At 47.4% G+C, this 26,202-nt stretch overlaps 1 protein-coding gene across 1 annotated transcript in view; it reads right to left on the bottom strand.

The window, feature by feature from the left end:
• The window catches only part of LOC149371621 (cell adhesion molecule Dscam1-like), a 398,608-nt gene that overhangs the window by 21,741 nt on the left and 350,665 nt on the right, over positions 1 to 26,202 (bottom strand). The window contains exons 20-23 of the mRNA XM_089565877.1: positions 21,510 to 21,695; positions 16,222 to 16,518; positions 10,032 to 10,211; positions 6,195 to 6,484 (exon numbers count right to left, since the gene is read on the bottom strand). Coding sequence (XP_089422003.1) covers positions 6,195 to 6,484; positions 10,032 to 10,211; positions 16,222 to 16,518; positions 21,510 to 21,695 — 953 coding nt within the window. The remainder of the gene's footprint in view (positions 1 to 6,194; positions 6,485 to 10,031; positions 10,212 to 16,221; positions 16,519 to 21,509; positions 21,696 to 26,202) is intronic.

Here is a 26,202-nt window from a genome sequence, read left to right on the forward strand (position 1 = left end):
GCCGTCGGAATCCAGCAGATAAGAATCCAGCGCGCTCACAGCATTACCAGCTGTTTCCAAGCGCTCCGCACCGACAGCAAAACCAGCTGTCCCCACGTGCGCGGCGGCCCGGCCGCCCGGCTCCCTGAGCCCGTCGAACACTTTTCGACAAAATGAATCCATCTGCTGAGCTTCGAGCAGCTCCTTTCTGCTGAACGCGATCCCCACGGAACTCGCGTAGTCCACGTGGTTCACGCTCTCGCCTGGGGTCAACGGTCGGTCCGTGTTCCTTACATCGGCTACGGCTGGCGACAGTCCCGCACTCTCTCCCTCTGTCGGGTGGTCGGTCGCGTGACCTTCCTCGCCCTGGACAGGCGCTCGCGAGAGTGCGTCAGCCACGGCGTTGTTCTTCCCTCTGCGGTAGCGCACGGTAAAGTCGTAGCGCTGCAGCAACAGGGCCCAACGCGCCAGGCGGCCGCTCGGCTCGCTGAGGCGTCTCAGCCAGGTGAGCGCCATGTGATCCGTCTCGATCACAAATGCCACCCCGTCGACGTAGTAGTCGAACTTCCGCAGAGCAAAAACTATCGCGAGACATTCCTTCTCAGTCACCGAACAGTTTCTCTCTGCCGGCGTCAGTGAACGGCTCGCGAACGCTACCGGTCGGAGGACGCCTTCGTGCTCCTGAAGCAACACTGCTCCTAAGCCCAGGTCGCTTGCGTCGGTTTGAATCACAAACTCCCGGTTTAGGTCGGGTAGCTGCAACTCAGCCGTGTCCGCGAGCACCTTAACGAGGTTGCGCAGTGCAGCCTCTTGCTCGGGACCCCAACTCCAGCGCTCGCCCTTCTTCAAAAGCTTTGTCAAAGGTGCCTGCAGCGCTGCGCAATCCGGGATGAACTGGCGATAAAAGTTCGCCATTCCCAGGAAGCGTCTGAGACCAGCTAGATCTGAAGGCGACGGAAACTTAAGCAAAGCCTCGAGTTTATCCTCGCACGGCAGAATGCGGCCTTTGTCGATCGTGAACCCCAACAGTGTTATTCGGGTCGCGGCGATCTGTGCCTTCTTCGGGTTCAAAGTGATTCCCGCGGACCTCAGCCTCTCTAGGATGTCCCTCAAGTGGCGCAGGTGTTCCTCGAACGTTTTCGAGTACACCACGATGTCGTCTAGGTATGCGAGCGCGTGGTGCCACTTCGCATCTCCCAGAACACGGTCCATTAGGCGCTGATAAGTAGCGGGTGCTCCTACCAAGCCAAAAGACATTCTCTTGAATTGGAAAAGACCTCTGTGACAAGTGAAAGCAGTCTTCTCCTTATCACGCTCATCCATTTCAACCTGAAAGTATCCGCGGCTAGCATCGAGCGTAGTAAAGTACTTCGCCCCACCTAGGTTGGACACTAGAGAAGAAATGGTTGGTAGAGGGTACGCATCCTTCCTCGTAACCTCATTCAGTCTGCGGTAGTCCACGCAAAGCCGATATGTATCGTCTTTCTTTGGAACTAAGACTACCGGGAAGCCCCAAGGGCTGTCAGACCTTTCAACAACGCCAGTATCGATAAGTTCGTCTAAGGCGCCGTCCAGTGCTTTTCTCTTAGCCAAGCTGATTGGTCTAGGATTGCACTTCCAAGGCAGTGCATCACCCGTGTCTATTCTGTGCCTTACTAGTGTAGTGAGGCCAGGCCGGTCCGTGAATGTAGCGTTGAATTCGTAGAGGAGAGATGACAAACGTGCCTTCTCCCTTTCCGATACGCTGTTCACCTCCGACAACAAAGGGTGCATTGACCTCACTGGCACGGTAGAACAACTTTCTACCGCGACAACATTCTCTGTGGGCCCTCTCTCAGCGGCGACTGTCCGCCCGCATGCTTGTTTCCGGGCCGGCGGGGGTGATTTTCCACGGTCACTCCCCGCTAGCTCCGCGTTCGGAGCCGTAATTGACTGCGAGGCCGCGGGCGCTTTTGCAAAAAGCTTCAAGGCGCCGGTGGTGCGCTCTCGATAGCCTCCGCTGGCTATGTCTATCACAATGCCTGTCTTGGCTAGGAAGTCTCGCCCAAGAATTACAGGAACGGATAAACAGGGAAGATGAACGAGGCGTTGTCGCCGCACGCGTCTTTCCCAGCGAACCACTATCCTAGCTGCACCGCTGGATTGCGCTGTGCCGCTCGCGAGGCGAAAAGTGGTATCGCACTCTCTCAACCGGATTTTGTTCTGGCGGAGGTGGTTTAGCACTTCGTCACCGAACAAAGAAGCGCTTGCCCCTGTGTCGAGTAACGCGGTGAATTTCTTCCGAGCTATCGTTAGCTCGATGAACGGCGCTGGCAAGTCAACAGAACTTCCTACGCGACATGCCAAAGGCGCTAATAAACCGGGGTTCTCTGTGTAAGCCGCGCGGGATCGAAGGTCGATCACCGGCGGCTGTAGCCGTTTCCCGACTGTGTTTGGTCACGGGCGGGGAGGCGGCCACAGTCGCGGGCGAAGTGCCCCGGTTGGTCACACCTGTAGCAGCGGTTGCTCGGGCTCCGACGGGCTAGGCGCTGGTCGCCACGCTCCGGTCGGTCGTTTCGATCTCGATCTCGCGGTGCGGCCGCGTGTCGGCCTCGCGATCTCGGCTACAGGTGCTCCGCTCTGCGGCAGCGTGTGCTGTTCGCAGCGCGTAGCTGAATGGGTCCAAAGCGCGGTCGGACAATTCCCAACCCCTCGGGACACGCTCGTCAGCAAACTGTGCTGTCGCTTCAGCTCTAGACGGACTACGCGCTGAGCTGCCATTCCACGCGCAGCGCGGCTCAAGTGACTGCGATGCAGGTGGCGGCGGCCGATACGCTCGCGCAGAGAGGATGTCTCCCTGAATGCGCTTCGCCTCAGCTGCTAGCTCGTCCAGGTCTCTAAACCTGCCTCCTCTCAGGTAGGCCGCGAAAGTCGGGTGCGCTTGTCGTGTGACACGCTCAACTTTCTCCATGTTTGTGGCGCGAGGGTCAGCGAGGCGATACAGTTCGTCCATCGCTCGGACGTACTCTAACAAAGACTCGTCGGGGTGCTGGGTGCGGAGTTCCAGCTCCCTCCTCAAACGCCACTCGTAGTTTGCGGGGAGGAATTCGTCGCGGAAGCTTGCGCTAAACTCCTCCATTGTCCTCGCTCGGTTACCGGTTAGTCGGTACCAGCGGGCCGCTTGCTCCGTCAAAGAAACAGGCACAACACGCGCGAGCAGTTCGGCGTCTGCGATTCCTGTCGCTTGCTGATAATGCAGCAGACGGTCGAGGTACTCATTAGCCCCTGTTCTATCGTGGTACCCCGTGTAGGTAGGTACGTCTATCCTAAGACGGGGTGCCTGGGCCGGGGCTTGCAAATTGTTTTGCAACATACCCGCTAAGCTCTGCATAACTTGCATCGCGTTCTGCAAGAGCACCTCGGATGACTGCGGACTAACGCCCCCGGAGTTGGGCGCAGCCGCTGATGGCGTCGAACAATGAGGCGTAGGTGCCCTATTGTTCGCACCACGGAGCGGCGAGGTGCCCGATGTGGTGCCCTCCGTACCAGGCCTAAGTCCTGCCGACGCGCCCGGGAATGCAACTCGGCTATTCCGCATGGAACACTCAAGATTTACGCCTTCCAAAGGCAAGTCAAGTAGGGAGCCCTGGCTCTGTGCCGCTAGCTCTGACAGCATGAACAAAGACTGGAAGTCAGGCCTATCAGCTGCCATCCTTTGTTAGCGCGTCGACAGTCGTTCGCTCCAATAAAGTACACTGCTCAATGCCTAGTTCGCCCCACGTTCGGGTGCCAAGATATGGGGTCACCCGCGAGCAGCCGGCCGCGAAGGCGCGCTTCCGTGCCAGCTATGCGCGGGCGTTCTCGTGTCCCCAACCCGTGGCGCAAAGTCACAGCCACGGCGGGTTCGGACGAAGTAGGCAACGAACAGAGTACGCTAGGAAACCGTTTATTAACCTAGCGCAAGGCAAAGCACACTGCGGAAGAATGTTCTATCCGATAATATATGGTTCAGCAGCTTACCAGGTCGTCGTCGACCGGCGTTGAATAATCCAGGGAGGCGCGGGCAGGAGACGGGGTCGGCGGGACAATCGGGCAGTCACCACGGCGAGAGGGGAGACTAGACAGCCTTTGTTCCCGCGTGAGCTCTCCTTTTAACCCCTACGACATTACCTCCCTCTTGAGCAACCGGTTGCAACCACGAGAGGTCGTTCACCCCGTTCCTAAGACGCCAGAGCGTAGGCGTGACGTCACGTCCACGCTGGGGGGTGAGGAGAGTGGCCGCGTGGCCCCCCTCTCCCCACGCCCGGCGGCGGCGCTTCGTCGCGTGACTCAGCCCGGGGCGGCGAGGGATATTTGTATATCCCACAGCGTCCAGAAGACGAAGTACATCCATAACCTCAAATCTATCACTTCGTTTTATAAAGATAGCACTTAGCGTTATTGCAGATATGTTCCATATAAACGAAGCGCTTTGTGCAACTTTGAGTATGTACTGTTGTGGTGCCTAGAAATTAAATTCGTATTTTGCAAATTTCGTTATGATCATCATAGTCGGCTACCTACGTCTGTTACATCAATGCAATGCGAACGTTTCTTTCACTGATCTTTTACTATTCGTTTCTTGAGCAAACTGCAGTCGCTTTCCCCCCGCAAACTTCCTGATCGAATCTGCACGCCTCACTCTTGGCCGCCTCCTGCTACTTTTCCTCCCACAGTTTCTCTTCGAGAGACTGCATCTTCGAGGCACTGGGTATTTTTTCATAAAAGCTGCACATATCCAGTAAATCCAGAAGTTACACAACATTGGGAAACAAATGAATGTGGTCGAATTAGAAAAGACCTAATTTTTAATCTACATGCTTTTAGTGATTTCGCACAATCAGATTCAAAGCAGACAATCAACGCAGAAAATATAACACAGCAGCAAATCTATCAAGTTTTCTTCAGCAATCCTGCACGGGCTAGTTTTTACTCCGCAGCATCAAATTCAAACTGCGTGAGATTAAACATTGTCGAAGGCAGAAAGGTGTAAAGCAAAATAAATCATCCCGCTAACAACATTATAACTTTGAAAATTGGATGTTTGCGCTTTTCTACATTGTACGCGTTGCGCGGAATTAAAGCTTCCGTTCATTATTTTTGCAAGTATAACAGTGCATTTGAAACGTTTACATCACTTTTTCGTTAGATGCTGTAACTTCAGGCCATCATTTCGCTAATCCATGGCGCTCATTTTATTTTTTTTTTTGTAGTAAGAAAAGGTCATCGAAGCAGCATCTTTGTTTTTTTTTTTTTTTTACTGGGAGTATATTGTGGTCGCGACTGCTGAATGTGGTATTCTTTGGTAACTTTCCTTCGTTCTTCTTTTAGTTACCCTAAAGGCCCACATAACGGAAGGATGGGTGGGGGAGGGGAAGGGGAGAGGTAATGAAGCAACAATAGGAATATAATCAACAGACATCAATTAAATGCAAAATAAACAATGAAAACAAAAGATGTGTAGTGTGCCAGCTGTGACGGGTTCCGCTACCGCCATGCGCCGACACTACGCTGCGACTGACGACGACGAAGTTATGCGCCGACACTACGCTGCGCCTGACGACGACGAAGTTGCCCCGCCCTCTTGGTGCTGGCTACGCCTGTCTACGCTGCCAGATCCTACACGGCGGTTCGGTCTCTTGAGGACGCCTAATAAACGCACCCCTACAGATGCTTTAAAAATGCAAAGGGAAAAAATCACGACTACTATTAAAGAACCCCTGCACCGAAGAAGACAACCAAAAGCAAAGAAATGAAAACAAGAAAATGAAGAAAAAAATGAGTTGCCATCAATCAGTGTTAACATTGCGAAGAAATAAAAAAATTAAGAACATCAGGGTTGAGTTATTGCTCACTTTGTGAGCATGACTTGGCAGTCAAAATTTTCGCAGAAGATTTGTTACTGACTTTTTTTTGCAATCAATTTTTGATACAACTCGCTTCTGAATCGCGATGTGAAGGAATGAACCCCTAAAGAGATCAGTGCGTTTACTTTGAGCTTCGGCATTAGAAAATTGACCTTGGACCGAGATAGTTTTATTTTTAAATTTAGTTGGAGCGTACGTTGAAATAATTAAAGATCCTCCCCCAGTTCGGTGCAAAATTTTTGTATTGCCATTAAAGGAGCGTGAAAATAAATAAGGGCGTTCCGAAATTTATGTTTCAATGAGTGCTAGGAATCGTTGAAATGCACGTGCCTGTTTCGGCGGGAACGGCACGTCGTAGGTGTGTTCGGGCCGACCAGAGAGCGGCCCACCGTCGCCCACGACGGCTCCGCCGCCACCTCCGCCACCCATGGCGGCGTTCGGGTGGCCTCGGTGCACACCGCCCGAAGGCGAGTCCGCGTCACCGGAGTACACCGAGATGTGAGTGGTGGCGTAGGGCGAGGGAAAGTAGAGCGGGTCCCCGCGAGGTGCCTCGTACACCTTCTTGCCCACCGAAGTCATCGATATGGAGTCCCCCTTCAGGTCACCGCCGCAGGCGCGCTCTGCATGGAACGATGGTTTACTTTAGCGTGTTGGCCGCTTGTCGCTTGAAGCAAACTGGTTGCCAACAGAATGACGAGTGTAAGAGTTATGGGCCTAACACACAGAGTTTGGTGCCAATAATTTTGCTTGAGATCAGCCACTCAGGGACCGACGCCACCCATAATTCGTCCACTATATAGCTGGTACCAAAACCAGCTTCGACGACACCAGGCAGTTTGAGTGAGAGTGTAGGCTGTGCATGATGAGGTGGAGCCACTTTCTCAGGAACTGCGCTGAAGAAGCTGCGGGTTGTACCACAGCAGTACTCCTGTGAAACTTGCTCGAGAAAAATACCCTCAATCACCTTACTTCAAGCTCATGACTTCCAGCATTAAGGCTAAAACGGCGTACCTGTACAGGGACGAGGGAAGAAGAGACGAGACAGAGCGCTGGGTCTCGAGTAATGACTCTGGCAAAGTTTTTAACAACTTGGGAAACGGAGTTTCTCTTTTCTTTTTTCAAAATCCATGAAGGTCTGCGTGAACTAGACGACAAACAGTAAGAACACGTTGTGAGCGCGAGTTCTACCGCCTAGGTGACGTAAATTTTCTTGTTTTTTTTTTTTAATCAACGAACTCGCCAAGTATTTTTCAAGTTCCTACTTGTGACATTCCGAGGCAGGCCTTAGCACTTTCGTGTTCGTTTTTCCATGCGGGTGGAAAAGGCAAAATTTTGCTCACAAACAATCCCAGGTTGGACAAGAGACCCATACATGAAGGCTCTGCATTAAGTGCCGCCTTAAGACACGCCTTAGGAGCATCTTTAGTTCGGCTGCTATCTGCGTCCAGCGTGTGTTTGAAAATATCTGCTTTATAGGCGCCTGTGGATCGTGTTGTCAGCACTTGAACCAGCGTAGAACTGGCTTTGTTTGCATCAAGAACGTTGTGAGATAAGTTTTACGTAGCGCCTCCTTGCAGATGAGTGATTTGTAAATAGTCTACTGCATTGGGAGAGTGCAGTTATTGTATTCCTGTATGATTTAATTGCTATATATCGCGATTTCTGACGACCTGGCCCATGCTGCAGCCCGCTGCGCTAGCTCTATGAATTGGTGATCAATGCGATTGATGATTTCAGCGAAATATAATCAAAAATTTGTAATTTGTTTCGCGGCTAAAAGTAGACACGTGTAGGCACTAATTGCAGTGTAGGAAATGCGTATCTTATCTATGACGGCTCGTAGATCATACTGACCGGCTGCTGAACGTGCTGCTTGCCTTCGCCTGCTTATGGAGCAGGAATGGTCTCTTGGCTCTTTCGCTGCTTGAGCAACCTTAGCAGCTTTTGGCGCTTCACGTTTCGCCGCGTCGTACCGCTTCTGGTTTTCCTGGTGGGCAGCGCCCTTAGTGTCCTTCACTGCTTTCACTCATTGACGCGCCATTGCGCTCAGCCACTTCTCATCGGTCTTGGCAGTACGTTAGGCCGCTTTTCCACTTTCTCACCTTCATGTGCGGCTGCATAAGCTGCCATTGGAAATATTTCAGCGAATCTACTGCAGTCACCACTACGTGACCATATAGTCGACCCTTTCCTTCTCCGCCGCCGCGGTGGCTCAGTGGTTATGGTGCTCGGCTGCTGACCCGAAAGACGCGGGTTCGATCCCGGCCGCGGCGGTTGAATTTCTTTGGAGGAGAAATTCTAGAGGCCCGTGTACTGTGCGATGTTAGTGCAGGTTAAAGAACCCCAGGTGGTCGAAATTTCCGGAGCCCTCCACTACGGCGTCCCTCATAGCCTTAGTCGCTTTGGGACGTTAAACCCCATAAACCAAACCAAACCTTTCCTTCTATTGACTCAGCCGGCTATACTGCAAGGCCTCAGCGGCATCGCTATTGGCGCCAAGCATTTGGAAGAACAGACCGAACAGATGAAAGAACGCACACCGCAAGAGGCTATCAGTTAAGAAGCTCCTCGCGACAGCCTGCGGTGGTGGCCAAGTGATATCAGGGGCCGGAAAACCAAAGCGCTCATTTCGTGCCCGTACTTCGTATCCCGCACACGGCATTGGTACGGTATTTTTTTTCTACTTACTACCGTTATGTTGTGAAGTTGGGGAAGGTCTCGAATAAGTTCGCTGCATTTTTTTAAAGGTGTTTGAGTGAGTTCGCGGAGAAGTGGAGCTAATATTATTTCATCTCTAATACAAAAATAGAGCGATAATTAACATGACACTGGGATTTCCGCAGTAACGGCTTTTTTCGCGTTTGATATCTTTTTTGTGTGCCATTGGAATATTCTGTGCTTAATAACAGAGATCGCAGTACAAGTTGCTTGTTAGCCGGTAGTTGTTCGCATGCTTCAGCGAACAAATGAAAAAAAAAACATGCTAGCGAAAAATGGGTCGTAAAGGTCGTTGCTGTTGACTGGAAGTACAACCTCACAGAGCACAGCCTCGTTTACCGTACAAACGGCGTTCTTGGCGGCAAAATATAGATAAATGAATTTACGGCGCTTGTTCCAAATTGTTACAGTCTGCTCACTTTGGCGTACAACATTAAGAGCGCAGTTTAGCGTCTCCTGGTTTATTGAACGGAGCACCATGCAAATATAGGGGCTAAAACGAGCACAAGAGGGCCATTTGCGGGAAATGGCTGCAGTTCTTATGCTTCGCGGATTCCTTTGATTCTAAAAACACAGCACCAAACTTACAACCTCACAAATACCGCTAAAGCTCATTTGACTTTTGGCTGTTTTGCAGAGCCTAGTTCATATGCATGCGCTGACACAGCCTGTTTCCTTTGCATTCTTCTTACGAACTCTCGCGCCTAAACGTTATCTCCTTTTAGATATGACCAAATCTCAGTGTAAATTTTACAATCCCTGAAAGCTATAGTTATAAAAAAAATTATATTTGTTATAGTTTTGAACTCTGTAACATATCATCAATGTAACGAAACATATTAAAGTTTCGACTAAACGAAAATGGGCTTGTATTTTCACCTACTATCTTTGGTCGGTTTACCTCATTCTTCGTAAACTCACATTCGCGAAAGAAGTGTCTCGCTGTGTGAGGGGTCGCAAAGGTGTTACCTAGTGTATTCCTGCTTTTTTTTTTAGAGATAAATTGCAAAAAAAAGAACGAAAAAGTCTGCAGCAAGGAGTATAAGGTGCTGAAATAAATATTCACATCATCTTGCAGTCATGGCAATGCAAGCTTAGACGTGAATAACCTGCAATTAAATACACAACAAATTGGTTTATGGTTTATGGTGGTTTAACGTCTCAATGCGACTCAGGCTATGTGGCACGCCGTAGTGAAGGGCTGCGGAAATTTCGACCACCTGGGGTTCTTTAACGTGCACTGACAACACATAGTACACGGGCCTTTAGGATTTCGACTCCATTGAAATTCTACCGCCGCGGCCGCGTCTATCGGGTCGGCAGCCGAGCGCCCTAACGACCGAGCCACCCCAGCGGCTACAACAAATTGAGCAGACTGAAATGCAGCCAGTTTCTTGCGATCTTATACGGTAGCCACATGTTAGAAGTTGCACAAGTTCTCGGGCTCACCGGACACTTGAGCCGTGGCGCTATAATCGTGCGTCCTGGTTCGCCGGTTGCACATCATGTAGACGACAGCACCGATCACCAGCACAACAACGAAGGCGCATATGATGGGCACGACGAGTGTCACGCTCCGAGGGAAGGCCGTGCTCTCTTCGGGATGCAACGTCATCGGTGGTATGGTGGCTGCAACATGAAAAGAAGAGCACAACGTTACTGGTGCAGACTCACATATCGATACCGATGTTTTTATATATATATATATATATATATATATATATATATATATATATATATATATATATATATATATCTGTCGACGGCAGATGCGCATCCTATCGAAAGGATAAAAAAAAAACGACCGGAGGAACTTATTTGTGCCATTTCTGGCCTTGCTGCGTTTCAACTAACATGAGTTAATGCCATCTATATCGACCCAATTGCTCTCAACGTGCACGCGAGTAAGAAGTTTCGACTTGCCCTTCCAATATCAGAGAAGCAACAAAATAAATGCAGGAAGATTAACCACGTGTGATATCCGATTCACTACCTTACTCTTGGGGAGGTATAAGGCGAGTGAAACAGGGGGCAGAGAACGTAGGAAAGTTGTGCCCACTGTGTTCACACTTAGACAGCTGAACAAATAAAGTGATCGAAGCTCACTGCGCTCCTAAAAGTTATTGCCTTTACATGCCGTTTTAAAAATCTACTAACTGTTTTTCTGTCAGGCACGCTTTTTTGTCTGCTCGTGAACGATCAATGCAAGGAAAATCTTTCCACACAATAAATATGACCTAGGAAAAGGTCATATTTATTGTGTGGAAAGATTTTCCTTGCATTGATTTTCCTTGCGAGAAGCATGATGCGCGGCTCGTGAGCCGCGCATCATGCTTCTCGAGATGCTCAAGCGACCGCGGTGGCTCAGTGGGTATGGCGCTCGACTGCTGACCCGAAAGACGCGGGTTCAATCCCGGCCGCGGCGGTTGAATTTCCGTGGAGGCGAAATTCTAGAGGTCCGTGTACTGTGCGATGTCAGTGCACGTTAAAGAACCGCAAGTAGTCGAAATTTCCGGAGCCCTCCACTACGGCGTCTCTCATAGCCTCAGTCGCTTTGGAACGTTAAACCCCATAACCCAACCGTCAAGTCATAAAAAGCGCCCGGGGGTTTGGTCGATGGGAAACCGCGACTCTACAAACCATGCGGTTGCTCCGTAAAGAAAAAAAATACGGCCATGTTGAATTGGGAGTGATTATGGTAATCAAACAGATTGTCTAAGCTCAAAGCTCTGTGCCCTTTCTGGTCATAAAGTGTTTGAAAGCGTTTTAGCGCTAGTCAATTTATTCATCAAAATACTAAGCCACTATTCGTTGTTCGCACAGAAATTATCATAGAAAGTCTAACTCACTCTCCATAAACGCCTTCTGGAGGCATCGTTTCATGCGCTTCTTGCGGATGCACCGCTGAAAATAGATGCATTTTGTCTAAGGCAGGAGAATGACTCTTTAGCTGCTCTAATCTTATTTTTATTCACGTCAACGCTTTTAATTATAGAATAAAACTCACAAGAAAACACTCGAAAAGGTTTTGTCTTTTTTGAGAAATGAATTTAAGTTAGAAAGAATGCCAACCGAAGAAATAAAAAAAAAATGTGCCGAAAGTCTTCTCACCTCTTCCTGGTACACTAGGAATTATTGTAATTTTTCTATGGTAAACGCGGAGACACAATCAATAATAGAGGTAATCGAATGCATTAAGTTTCGGCAAAAGGAGAACGAATGCGCTGTACGCAAGCGCCGACTGCAAAATACGTGTATTTTAACGCAATATACCTTAGGCCAAATAAGGTATTCAGCTGGAATTCGCTGGAGTAACCGAACCTTGAACAAAGAATGTGTTTCGACAGTGACATGCTGCCACATTGATCACTGTAGGCGGCTTTGTTGTTTAAAATTAACTTGGTCCATGATAAAGGCTGCCTAATTATTCTTTGTCAAGGTACATCGCACGTGATTTTGATATATGTCGTGGTGATGCTATAAGTTTGCGAAAGAAACTGCGGAGGAGGTAGCAAAGTAGTAGGGTTCTAGCAAGTATAAAAATCAAAAAAAGAAACGGTACGTTTGGTGGTGCTTTCTATGTCGTTTCTCCGTATGCTGCTTGGTTGTTAGTTTACTCTTTTTTTTTCATCTGCCCCAGCTGACAGGACGCCCTGCAGGTGCGTTTTAATCGACATTCGATCTTTGCACGTGTCTCGGAAGTCATGTTTCAAAGAGCAGCAACAGTAGGTGATGTATGACCAAAAGTCAAAGGCCTCTGCCCAAACGGATGTTTTGAACTAAGGTATGAAATATGTGTTTTCATTTATGTACGTTTCAGCACTAGTCAAGAAACACAAAACGAATTTTATGAAAAGTTCTTCGCCTGTGGAGCTAAACTTGCTTCTGTCCCTAAACGGAAGGGAAAAAATGTGCCCTGAGGCTCTCCAGCGCCGAAATGGTGATAGCTTGGCAAGAGAAGTACTTGGAGAAAAAGGAAAATAAGTTGCGGGGTAGCAAAAAAGATAACACTGTTTCAGTAAGCTACAAGATAATCTAATACAATTCAATGCCACAGGCACCCCCAGCTAGGAGCCCATGCGGCGGCCGTACTTCGAATGAGGAGAAATACTCGTACGGAAAACCCCGTGTACTATGGGTTGTGAGCGCATGTTAAAGGAAACCGGGCCGCCCAAATTAATGCAGTGCCCTCCGCTACAGCGTGCCTCATAGCCTGAGACACTTCGAAGCATTTAAACCTCTCAACCCACAATGCAATCATTCATGCTGCTTAGTCAGGCCACTTCGCTTTTTGACAGCCTGCACAAGCAAAAGAATCACAGCCGGGTTTACGTCTACAACGCGAATTTCAGCGACAGCTTCGGCGCAACGCACTGGGGTATGCTCGCGCCTCCTCAGTTTTGCTTCTGTGTCGGCTGCACGTACTGAGTCTGGCTGGGCTTGGCGCGTCTGTTCGCGATCTCGAGCCCACCTCAAAACTTCCATGTTGGCCGTGTTCGGTGCTTCCATGCTGTGTGAGGCACTGAGCTTCACTCACTGAAGTTTGGAAGCACTCAAGGAGTTCTTTCTAGCGCTACACGACAACACTGAACTATCCGCTGGAGGCCAGCCGCTGGCAGCTAACAGAAAGGCAGAGAGGTGCACTCTCGCATGTGGCGGATGATGGCCGTCTACTTTCTCTGCTCTAAGCAGGAAAATAATTATATATACGAAGATTTTCACGCTGGGAGGCGCCGTGTGACAACCAATGAACATCGCGCCCCCCTCGTCCCCTTTTTCTCCCTTTTCCTATCCGGCGGCTTTCCATTTCCTTCCTTCTCTCTGCGGACGCCGACGAAGCAAACCGTGATATCGGGAAACGAAGGCATCACCAGCTGTCGTTGCAAAACAAAACCTGCTATGGGGGACGCTCAAGGGAACTTAAGAATAGCGTTAGATTTTGGATTAATCGAATTTCTTTCGTTACTTATGGGTACGTTTGCGCCAGTTTGCAATTCTCGGTCCCTCAATCGCCATTTTCGGACGCCTAGCCGCAGGGGTAGGTAGCCGCTATGCTGTAACGGTGCCGACATTCGCACATACCACAATTTAGGGCGAACGCACCACTCGAGACGTACCAGCCCCGAGCTAAAATTTGTCATTTTGTCTTGTCTTGTATTCCCAACTAACCCGAGTTTACGCTAGTAAGCTCGGGCAAGTTCGGAGGAGCGTCGCGCAAGCGGAAGCCAAAGGAAGGAAGCTCAGGTAAGTTCGGAGGAGCGTTGCGCCACCTATAGCCAATGGGAGGAGAGAGTCGCGCCACCTAGGTAGCGTAACCTTGCGGCGTCGTCACGACCTGCCCTGGCAGGTGGCAGTTAAATCATTGATTTGTCGCCAGTGGTTGGTCGGGCAGAGCAAGATGGGTCGCACAATCCCTACAGGTGGCTGCTATAGAAGCAGCCACGCACCTTCCAGTGCACTGGCACATCGCTCAAGAGCTGCGTCACTGCGCCTCTGCGCTGGTAGTGATATGAGGAGTCGCCGCGCCCTATGAATGTTGAGAAAGTAATGACCACTTCTGCATCTATGGGCATTGACCTATTATGCTATCGCGTTATACCCTTAATGCGGAGCTTAAGTGAATCCAATTGAAGAATGAACACTTACTTTCACACGTCTACTTGATTTAATTACTTTAAACCCCTACCACGTTCCTGTTTTTTATTTGGATTCTCTATCTCGATTGCTGTCTGGAAACCAGGTTGCTCACAACCTGGTGTGTATGTTGTGAAGACGTCGCAAGGCCGCGTGACGTCTCTCGACCAATGAGCGAGCTCCGTGACACCGGACATTAGCGGAGTTTCGGTGTGTCGGCAACTCTAGTGTTATTTCAATACACGAAAAAGAAAACACAGTTCCTAGAGGCTATTTCATGGTGATGCGCAAACCATGAAGCCCGTAAACTGCACATGTATTGTGTGACGGCGTAATAGGACTCGGAATTATTGTCGAACCCTTTGGGTTCTATAATCTTCACTAACGTGACAAAGCGTTCATCGCGTTTTTCCATTTCGTCCTCCATCGAATTATCGATCGCAACCACCACGGTGCGATACAAACACCTCGGGCTCTCGAGCCAATCATAGCACCTAAATGGCAGCGGCTTTTTGTTGCACCCAAACACCACGGAAGGCCTGCAAGTCCATTTAGTTGTTTCTGTATAGAAAAATTTTGTGCCTGCTCATTAAAATAAATGAGTGCGTCTGGCGTTTTTGTAACTGACATTTTATGAAGTGTTTGCTGATGTCATCGCGTAACAAAAACCGAATCAATGTGAAATCTATCATCGCTGCAGACTGTGAACAGTAATCGTTTTTGATTGTGCAGATCAGGACCTGATTTGAGTCCATAGTTGCTTCTTTCGCTGCAGATGGAACCTTTACCATAGGATGCGCTTGTGTCACTAAATTGCTGAGTGCCGTAAACTCGAGGTTATTGCAACTTTCTCTCGCATTCGCTGAGTTGGAGCTCGCAAATATTGCTATTTATAGAAAAAAACATTTTCGTGTTGCATTTTTCAATTTAAATGATGTTGCAGTAAACCCGTGCTAAACAAATAGATTGGTGTGTCATTAAAGCTGCGTAGGTTCTGTTGCAAGCGACCATGCAATCTCTTTTTTCCTCAGTCGTACCTAAAGAACTGCATGCTGCTGCTTGAGCCAGTAATTCTTCTGCGAGTATAAGGTCACTGTGCACGGCTTCATGACGCCGCGGTTGACGCATGGGTCTACATGGGGCGTACGCACGCACTAATAGTGGTCGACTTAAGCAACGTCATTTTTAACCGTCCTTAGCATTACGTACATGCATGCTACTAGATCGGTGCTAGAACTTCAGCAGCCGCCGTGTTCCCTTTGCTTACCTATTATCAATGTTTGACTTGACAATGTAATTGCGGCGAGAATTCGCTGCGCTGTACCGAATGGTTCAAATGCACCACAAGAAGTTAGGTAGTTTAGTTTCTTGCAACGTTCACACTGTAGCGCTGATATGCTAGCCCTTATGCGACGAACTGCAAAGTTAGACTATTAGGGCGAAATATTATTCGTCTTATCATACTCACCGCTGGACTATTTAGGTATGCTGAAGAACCACGACCTCTCCAATACATTACGAAGAGCCCTTATTCTGTTCCGGCCACTGTTGCTATGCCAAGTAAATTTCCAAATTTAAGCAGTTCATCATATTTCATAGTCGGTCTAGTTAGGTTTCGCTTACTTTAGTATTGTTTGTGTGATTCCAAATGACCACTATAGTTGTTACTGGCGGAATGAATCCATTTCGCGAGTGTCTTTTTACGAATACAGTTGAACTGGTGTTTGACACTTCAGATTGTGTCTCGACGACAATACCACCTACACTTGATTGCTTGAAAATGTCTCTTTCAAGATTTTGTTCAGCTGGTTGCATTAAGATGATGTGCGTCAGGGACGCCAGTAATTAACACGTTCACAGGCGGATAAGAATGATTTCTCTGCTTGTTCTAAACTGCCGTGCAACCTATTATGCTTTACCTAGGAAGATCCTTAGCGATTCGCTATAAACTGCGTTTGCGTAGCCGCGTGCGCTCGTCCAACTCTGTGAAAACACTTCCACAAACCTCCTCCAGGCGTGAGCGTGGCGAAAACGAACTGTGCCTCGGTAGAGCCGGCGTCGTTGGTGGCAGACATGAGGAGGTGGTACCAGGCCCCCGGATGCAAGCCTCCCAGCGTGTACGTGTCGGCAGCTGCCGAATCGATAGTCTCCGGCACGGGTGTCCACTCGCGCTGCCCGCGTAGCTTGTACTGCAGCGTGAAGAAGCGGATCGGGCAGCCGCCGTCTTTCCACGAGCGAAGGTTCAGCTGCACCGCGGTGGAGTTGCTGGAAAGCAGTTCGCCCTTTTCTGGAGCCAGAGGAGCTGCGTTGGACCGTATAATAGAAAAAGAATGTGTTACTAATTGCACGAGTAAAATTTTCCCCAATGTAGCTCCTAGAAAGATCATCAGCCCCCAATTGCGCTCAAAGATCTCTCTTAATATGCGCCAAAGGAAATATAGAGTCAAATTAGATAGCGAGAATATAGCCCTTAGGCGGTAGATATGTCATTTTAACCTATATCAAGATTTTCGTAGCAAGAAAAAATTACCTAAAAGCGAAAGACATGCAGCGACGTACGTCCGTAGGGAATTTCGGCAACTGCGTCTCGAATCCTGTATTTAACGCCGCCCACAATTAATTTATCGCTTGCTGAAGCAACGCTATATCGGCAGGTCATAACTATCGAAACATGACGAAAACAGCACATTGACTGCTGCCGCATTAAGAGAATGCGAGACCAACTGCGCTTTGCATTGCGCCCACTCGGCCTGAGCAAACGCTTCGTATGCAGCAACTTCGAAAGCTGACGTCCGTCGCAATTCCTCGAGGGTAATTGATATCTCCAGGTGTTGAGAGGCTGATGCATAGCGGGAAGGGCGAAGCACTTATGGGTGCGCCATCTCTTGATGCATATTCCAAGAAGAGTCCCGTATTATTTGCAGATGAAACGTTTTATTTTTTTTTGTCTCATTTGCCAGTAACCCAAATGCTCCTTTGATACAGAAATAACGTCCCCGGGTAGCTAACGAGTGTAAATGGGGGAGAATCGTATACGCAGTTTGTCATTTTTTAGCATATATATTATCTATTAGTGAAAAATACACGCTTCAGTTGTTTTCGAAGGGTAACCTGTCAGTTTAGCGCATGCTGCTGCCATAATTGTTATTTTTCTTTCGAATCCTGTTTGGCCAAAAGGGCATGAAGCATCAAGAACCATGATAAAGTCGGCCTTATGTAGTATAAGCTGAAGCTAGGACGCTTAGCAGTGTAATGAATGTAAGGAGAAGTTGGATGCGGTCTCAAGGAGCCGTTGAAACAATCCACAACAAACCTGTAGACCAAACGACAGAAAGGGAAGCATTGTTCGTCTCAGAAGGCTTTTTGCTTTCTACATAAACATGGATCGCACTACGCTTGCCAGTGACACGCCCTGAAAGATATCTCTGCAAAAAAGCAGGCCGGATATTCATCGGACTAGCTCTAGCAATGAATAAATTTATATGTGTAACCATATAACATATTTTGAGACCTTAATGAGAGCTGTGGACGACAGAGACCTTTATCAAAAAAAATGAAAACAGTTCAGGAGGTTAATGATGCACTGTTGTCGATATTTTTCAGCATTCTCAATTAAAAGTACACTTAAAGCAGCATAAATTTTCCAGGTTTCGGATTCTTACACGCGGTTCAACACGTGTTTCCAATTGTGTCGGAAATGGCGGAGTGAAGATGCGGTAGAGAACAGACACTTAGTTGGTTACAGGATCCTGCCGGACTAGCATATATTTGTTAGCTTAGCATAGAGGGAAATACAAGAACCGAGATCACAACATATTATTACATGCCGTAAAGCGCCAACCAGACATTTTAGACTACCACGGATCATTCAAGCGTTGCGCAGCGTGGTTGTTAGTGAAAATTCAATGAGAGTTGCAGAAATGTGATATTTTAAATGTTCTTTCAGCGCCTGGCTTTCAGCAAATCATATCAAGTCTCGATAACCTAACTTTGTGCATTTAAACATACTCGCATCGTCAATGGTAGCTATGAGGACACAGTAAGCTTTTGAGAACATACGCGCCAACCACACGATGCAGAAAAAAAATCAAAATACCCATAGTTTTTTTGATGGTGTGTACTAAGTATCATGAGGCTCCGTCGTTTCTACTGCGGTATCATCAGTGAGAAGAACCGTCTACTGTGTTTAGCCTATTCGGAAAAACACGCAAAACGCTTTTAACATTTTAAGCGGACATTGTAAGCGTGAGCAGTGTCCTGAAATGGGTCGCTATAAAATGGCAAGTTTTTTTTAAATAATAGAAATTCACACTCAGCAATAACAACCAAGCAAAAGGTGCAAAATCATGATCGCATGTTTCTCACATACGCAGCTCAGACTACATTGATTTTAATGAGGCGTTATTCGAGTCCGCACCACTTCCGGCACACATCAAAACTCTTCCACGTCCTCTGTCGTAACCTTAACACAGGCATGACCATCATTAGAACCCATTTTCATCCAAGATCGTCGCTTGCTTCATTTCCTTCAGATCCATCGTTCGTGTTTTGCACTTTCGATTTTGGTTATCCGAAGCAGCTTGAAATTGCTTCCAGGTAAGTGGTGCTGCTCACGAAAAGGATGACGACATCTGCAGTTGCACAACCTGCCTGTGATTACAGCCTTGCTTTCCCCATTCTTTTTTTCTTACTCAAAATCTGCGCAGAACGCACCAACATGCCAGCCTAGACACAGGAGAGGCGGACACCACTATTTCAACACATCGCTTACTGGCGCTTCTTATTAGCCCGATGTGTCCGAAACTTGAATATTGCATAAACTTTTCGATGCACTTTTCATGAGAGGAGAGGGATAAACGTATCGGTCAATGGGATTTTGCTCCTTCATTGATGCGAATGTCGTAGTACGCTTCTATCAGAGAAAGAGCAGAAAATTAAAACTGGCCAGAGCGCCCCGCCGTGGTGGCTCAGGGGTTACGGCACTCGGCTGCTGCCCCGAAAGACGCGGGTTCGATCCCGTCCACGGCGGCTGAATTTTGATGGAGGCGAAATTCTTGAGGCCCGTGTACTCTGCGATGTCAGTGCACGTTAAAGAACCCCAGGTGGTCGAAATTTCCGAAGCCCTCCACTACGGCGTCCCTCACAGCCTGAGTTGCTTTGGGACGTTAAACCCCAACTAACCAACGAAAACTGGCCAGAGCTCGTTCAAGTAAAGTTGCAGACGTATTACGACGGCCCCTCAGGGAACCGTAAGCGTCACCGATTTATATTTTTTTTATTTTCTCAAGGATCGAGGACAAGGGCATATCGAAATAGCAGATGGAGCGCTTGAAGCTGATAGAATTTGGTTATGGGGACGAAGGAGGCAGGTAGATGGTGCCACTAGTGGGAGGAGCTAGGAATAAACGAATTTATAGGAATGTTGATGCGGCATGATTTAACCCGGTTTATGAAACCTTTAAACACGCTACTAGTGCGGAACAGTAAAGATGACTGCTGTTCCAGCCTTGTGGTATTCTTTTACTGCGGTTCGCGACAGCGCCGTCCTTGATAATTATATGGCTGCTCTACTAAGCCGGCTGTAATATCCGATCATTCAAACCACAAAAGTCTGCCTAATCTAAGCAGTGAATCTTGCATGATAGCCGTTCTAATGAATTTCAGATGACGCTTTGGCTCGAAACCATCAAAATTAATCCCTCTCTTTCAAGTTTTGCGTTGTGTGCGGTGAAACGCTTTTTTTGTTGCATGTGACTGCGCCTTTAAGAAAAAAATGATTATTTATTTATTATTCCTCAAAGGTCCCTTTCAGGACATTACATGAGGGGTGGGGATAACACGACAAAAAAAATATACATTAATAAGAAAATGGACAAAAATTACTTTGATGAATAGGCTTCCTCGATAGTGGTTGAAGAGTCGATGATTCATGATGGTGGCCACTTCAGCAGAGAGGTCATTCCAGTCACGGAATGGCATCTCTGGCATCGACACGTCGGCCTCCAGTACAGGCACTATCGAATTCTTAGGAATTCTTGTAAGTAAAGGCAGTCGTATGATGCATTATATTTTTGGTCAAAGAAGCCTTCACGGGCTCCTGCTTTCAAAGGATGTCTTATCGTCAGAGAAGGGAGTCAGAGTAGAGATGTCAGAGCAGAGAATGAGTGTAAAACATGTCGAATCAGTTCTGATCGACACATCCTTTTTCAAATAATTCGTCTGTGTAAGGGCTTTGATATAAGTCAGAATAATTAGCAGGGCTGTAGAGCCACAAGAAGTCCAAGTGGTCAATCTATGTGGCCATTTTCGCTTCTTGCATGGCAGCGAAAAAAAAACGCGTGTGTTTTGTTCCGACTCGGGAGCATTAGCTTCTCTGGCCAGCGCAGCTGCATTGGCTGCATCACTCACTTGACATTTCTCACAATGCGTTTTGTTGTTTCCACTTAATGATTCTTCTCTGTGGCGAAAGGTCGGGGCCAACTTTCGTGAAAGCATGACCTGTTTTTTTTGTTTGTTTTTTTTTGGGGGGGGGGGGCATAGAGTTGACTATTTTCTTTTACAGCATGCATTGGTTACGGGGCAAGATGTCATAAACGGAGCGCTGGGAATCATGAAAAAGTAACTGGTTAGCTTCAGAGTCTAGTGACAGGCATTATGCCTTGGTTAATTTGAAATCGTAATTGATATAAACATTTTGAAATTGTTTACTCACTTACCCAAGAACTCTTCCAACCCTCGGCTACTCTGTATGAAAGTATTGTTCTTTAGAAGTTTCGCTATCACTTTCACTCGGATTTCGGGAACACGCTTTTAGCTAATGCTTGCAAAATGATCTCCTGGAAACATTAATCGTTATAGAAAACTGCTTGATCATAGCTCTTCGCTCTCTCGCATCTGAAAACGTGCGGAACAAAAACGTTAATTGTGCATAGTGCTTTCTTGTTGTTTGAGCACCACTTAGTGAATTAGAGAATTAAAGTGACGCTCCTACTCACAGCGTCTACTGAGGCCTATTTACCGAAACAAAACGAAAAAGAAAGCTGGTGACGATGGCTACAATTTCTTGCCTGCAGCTGGGCTGCCAGGGTAAAAAAGGACAAATATGCCAGGATTGTGTCGCCATCTAGTGTACGCTTTCGTAACAGATAGAAATCTGCACAGCGATCTGCCGTGAGATGTCGGTGACAACTGAGCAGTTCATTTCTTTTTTAAATTCCGTAAGCCTTAGCACTTCAGTTTAAGTCCTAAATATCTGACGGGTGTGGCTAGAGAGGGATTGAAAGTGAGCCTCGCCTCCTCCAGACGTGGTGGCGCTGACGCTGGAACTCGGCTCACTGCGGCCCACGTCGTTGAAGGCCACCGAGTAGAAGTGGTAGCGGGTGCCACAGTTCAGGTCCTGAAAGGTGTGTGAGGTGGCCGCCCCGTCGACGCCCTGCTCGCTCCAGTCGCCCGTCTCTGACTTCCAGTAGAGCACGAAACCTGGTGGCCGAGAGAAGTGATGAAGAAAATTAGCGCACAGTACCATATCCAGCGGGCATATGACGGCGCTGATGAACAAATGTTTTCGACATCCGGAGGTTTCTGTGGGGACCGTAATTAAAATCAATCCGCTCTGGCAATATCATTTACATTGTAATCTTGAAGTCTCTTTAGACATATTGCGCCCAGTGTTTTATATCGTGCGAGTCCCTATAGATGCAAGAGATGAATTTTAGACGCTCGTATCAGAGCCGAGGTTGATCACTTGCAACAAGGCAGGGCAGAAAGAAGAAAAAAAATGCTGTTATTTTTTACCTTCAGTGGATTCCTCTTAAACAGGGGAGTGCTCGCTGCCCGATAAAAATTTTAGCAGCCCGAAGCTTTAAAAACCTTCGGTTGCTATGGATGGTTATCCGTAATCGTTTTCTTATGCACTGCAATAGAATTGCTGTTCTGCAATAGAAATCGACCTGCAGGCAGTGATATGCTTTAGTTTGAAATGAAATTGCAGAAAAGCAAAAAAAGTAAAGCTAACGCACAACCCATGTCAACCAACCAACAATCTCCTCATCAAAAAAAAAAAACTTTTCGATTTAGGAACAACACTCATCAGGCGTATGTCAATGCTGCCTGTCCTTTCAGGGCAGATTATTGTCCAAGAAATTAAAATTCGTGCTGAGAAGGTGGCCGTGAAGGTGAATGTGGCTTTCGTGACATTTCTAAATGCTGGTAAGGTTCCCTTGCCCAATAAAAACTTCCCTCGCCCTTTCTCTTTTCAAATGAACACTCAGCATGCGTAAGCATTGCGCACCTCACGAATCAGCTTTTGATACTTGACGACTCTCTCTCCAAGCAGCAGTGTGCAGCTCTAATTTTTGTCCCTACTCTGTAGCTAAGAGTCAATGGCTGTCGCACCATTTTTCGCCGGTTGTGAAGGCGACCACTTCGATTCAGTATTTTTAAATACACAGACTTGATCGTGCATTTGTAGACATGCTGTGGTTTCTTCCTATTTATATACCATACCGCCGATATACACGACGCGCTTTATATGTCTTTTCTTGAACATCCGGCATCTTTTTCCACAAGCGTCTATAGACCAGACTTTTGAGCCACTCCTGGGCGCGGCCATTTTGCACCGACTGGCGCGCCGCGGTGCGGGCGTTTCTTTGGGGACTGCGGGGCTGCGGCAGTTCCGCGGCCGCGCCTGCATATAGCCGCGCTTCGGGCGCTAAAAAAACATTGCTGAGCATACTTCCGCTGCGTGGTTGTGTTGCAGGAAGTATTTACGTTATCAAAGCGATAACATTGACGCGTTTTAATGACATTTAGTTTGACATTCAGGTTAATTGTGCCGGCGCTTAGAACGCGCTCGTGCTTATATCGAATTCCGTCTTGGTGCTCCACCGCAAAGAAACTTTTTATTCAATATCAAGAAATAGGTGTGCGGCTAGTATGCAGTTCCAATTCCCATGCACTCTTATTCCTTCCTGCCGGCCATAAAGCCCCCCCCCCCCCCCCCCCCCTTCCACAAACGGCTTTCTTGTCGCCGCGCCAGTTTATCAACAAATTACCGCTGTGAGCTCAACTGAGTCGCAGCGCCAACAGAAAACAAATTTTGTCATGGTTTATGCAACCTGGTGCATAAAAACGTACTTTCGCTTAATTTATAAAAGCTTGAATAGATATGAGCAGCTAATCCAGCTTTCACTAATTCTGAGGTCCGAAGTCGCGTTATTTTATTCAGGAGCTCTCGCCGCGTGTGAGAGCGTTGCGTAGCCGTTTGGCTGAGTGTGGAAAATGTAATGAAATAGCGCATAGTATTTTCCAATGAATAAGGTAGATACCGCACCGCTGCAGTGGCTCAGTGGTTACGGCTCTCGGCTCTGGCCCAAAAGACGCGGGTTCGGTCCCGGCTGCGGCGGCCGAATTTCGATGGAGGCGAAATTCTAGATGCCCGTGTACTGTGCGATGTCAATGCACGTTAAAGAACTCCAGGTGGTCGAAATTTTGCGGAGCCCTTCACTACGGCGTCCCTCATAGCCTGAGTCGCTTTGGGACGTGAAACCTTAATAAACCAAACCAAACTAGTGTAGATACCAACAGCAGAAAGATACTATAGATAAACCGTTACCCCCCAGATCCCGCTGACATGCGTGCGGAAAAAGCAACTGAAATCGGTAGCGGTCGTGCTTACAATCCTGTGCATGAAATGTGTTTAATGGGAACAAGAGCAAGCTCAGCGCAAGGAGGCCGAACACGTACTGGTGATCGAAAACACGCGCTCCGTCCGGACAACCTAGTCTGCAGCTCGCCTATCCAGTTACTACTCCACTGAGTCAAATCAATAGATCTACATTCTGATGCATAGAATTATCATAGATGATATCGCACGTAAAAGGCAACAACAAACGACACGACAGCGCAGAAATCTGCTTAGAAGTGCCGGTTTCCTGTCCGTACACTACCTGGTCGACTACCCTCGGATGTCACGTTAACGAGTAACTCCGCACAAGATAACCGCAGTACTGTCTGGAAGAGGGAAAATGTGAGTAGTGACGCACAGCACACACCCTCATACGTTAGCTGATGGAGCACAACAACGGCAGAAGCGAACACGTAAACACGCGTTCCACGCGCGGCGCCGGCGCGACCCGCAGTCCCTCGGGCCGCGCGCGCCGACAGATGGCGACTGGTGTCGAGAGTAGGAGCGCGCCCGCAGCCTGCGTGCGAGGGTAAAAAAATCTGGTCTATTAGCCAGCGTGAACTTATGCCTGGGTAATTTCTATATATTTTCGCTTTTCTCTCTCTGCCGTCAATCCCGTCACCCCTTTCCCGGCGCGTCAAGAAGAGGCTGGCTCGAGAAGGTGTCGGCCTCTCTACACAGCGGCAGGAACTGCCCGCAAGAATCGATAGCTGAGCCTGACGTCATATTATTGACGCTCAGGAGTTGCTGTAATAGCTTGTGCCCCCGAAAGATGGCGCATAAGAACTGTGAACGTCAGCAATGGTCTTCGAGCAAGAAAGGGATTTTATTTCAAACGCTTACCATTATGAAAAACACCAGGAAAACAAATCAGTTTATATGCTGCTAAGATCACAACAGAGTCCTACTAATGATCCCAATTATGGCAGTGTTAGTATATATACATTTGTGTAGTGCTATATTGCTCATTAAAAAAAACAACTTCAAAGCAGGCGTTTTTATGAGATCATTAGCATCATAGAGCTATTATCATATATTAGCATAGAAGCATTTGGGCATACAATCAGACTGACATTGTTACTCAGCGTACGATATTGAATTTCAAATTAATCGAACTTTCAAAGGTCGGCAAGGTACAAAGCACCAGGTTTGTTTTTGAACCTGACACTTAGCGTGTGTAACTCCTTAGCTTTCCGCTAGACGGCGGTCCGGTCATGGCGCGGAGCTTCGAAGTTGTCAAGGCGGGAACATTAAAAAAGGGCGCACTTCGTTCATTCTCGATGGGGCTCATTATAAATCCTACCGGGTACAGTTCCTGAATATAACTAGAAGGTTTGTTTCTCACATTTCAAAAAAAAAAAACAAGGAATAAAACGGAGTAGCCGGCAGCAGTGGTGCTGGGAATTTTCTTTAAGTAGCACTTGATATTTGTATTCTATTACTGAAGGAAACAACAAAAAGAGATGAGAATTCTACTGTGAATTCATAACTCAAGCGGTCGAAGAATGAACGAAAACATGGTTTATTTGAATACAGGGAGTAAACAATATCTCTATATTTAGCCCTTGTGTGATGGGCCAGAGAAAAAATAACTCACGGTTAGGAAAATGGTCTAAAAAACTTGATACATTTTAAGGCACGAATACAAAACTAGCGTGCTGTCAGAAATAAATCGAACGTTCGCGATAAAACGTAAGTTTGAATTTCAAAAATGACACTCCGCTTGATTCATGAGCATTAACATATTAGCAGATTTATTTACTAAAAACACAAAATCCTTTAACACAGAGATTCGGCATGTTTGGAAGAGGCACAATAGCTTTTGAGCACACGTAAAATCGTGAAAAAAAAACAATAAATAAAGGTGTCCCTCATAACCAGTCGCTCCAAGTTCTTGTAAAATATTTCTCAAAGAAGAACAAATAAGTCATATTAAGTTACAAATGCTGAGAAACAGCCCACCTGCTAAAAATTAAAGTTGGCAAAAAAAGAAAATGCGGACATATGGCAAAGCATAAAGGAGAGGGAAAACATGTGGCAGTTGCCAATATTTCTTTATACCCAGAAATTCTGGACAACCGCATTTTTTTATCAGGACTTTGTGTATAAACGTAAATTTTGGATACCATAAGATTGCACACTATCAATCAGTGTATTCTCAGATCCCTTCTCAGGATGTTTGTAGTTCCCTGATCTTGGAAAACGCACCCCATTGGTCCTCTATGGCAGTGTGATCTACTCGGTTCAAGTGCAGTACAATCATTAAAAGCAAGATTTGCTACAATCCGAACGTATACCATT

This window comes from Amblyomma mixtum, chromosome 1 (genome assembly GCF_055824585.1).
Source record: "Amblyomma mixtum isolate Tamu chromosome 1, ASM5582458v1, whole genome shotgun sequence".
Taxonomy (NCBI): domain Eukaryota; kingdom Metazoa; phylum Arthropoda; class Arachnida; order Ixodida; family Ixodidae; genus Amblyomma; species Amblyomma mixtum.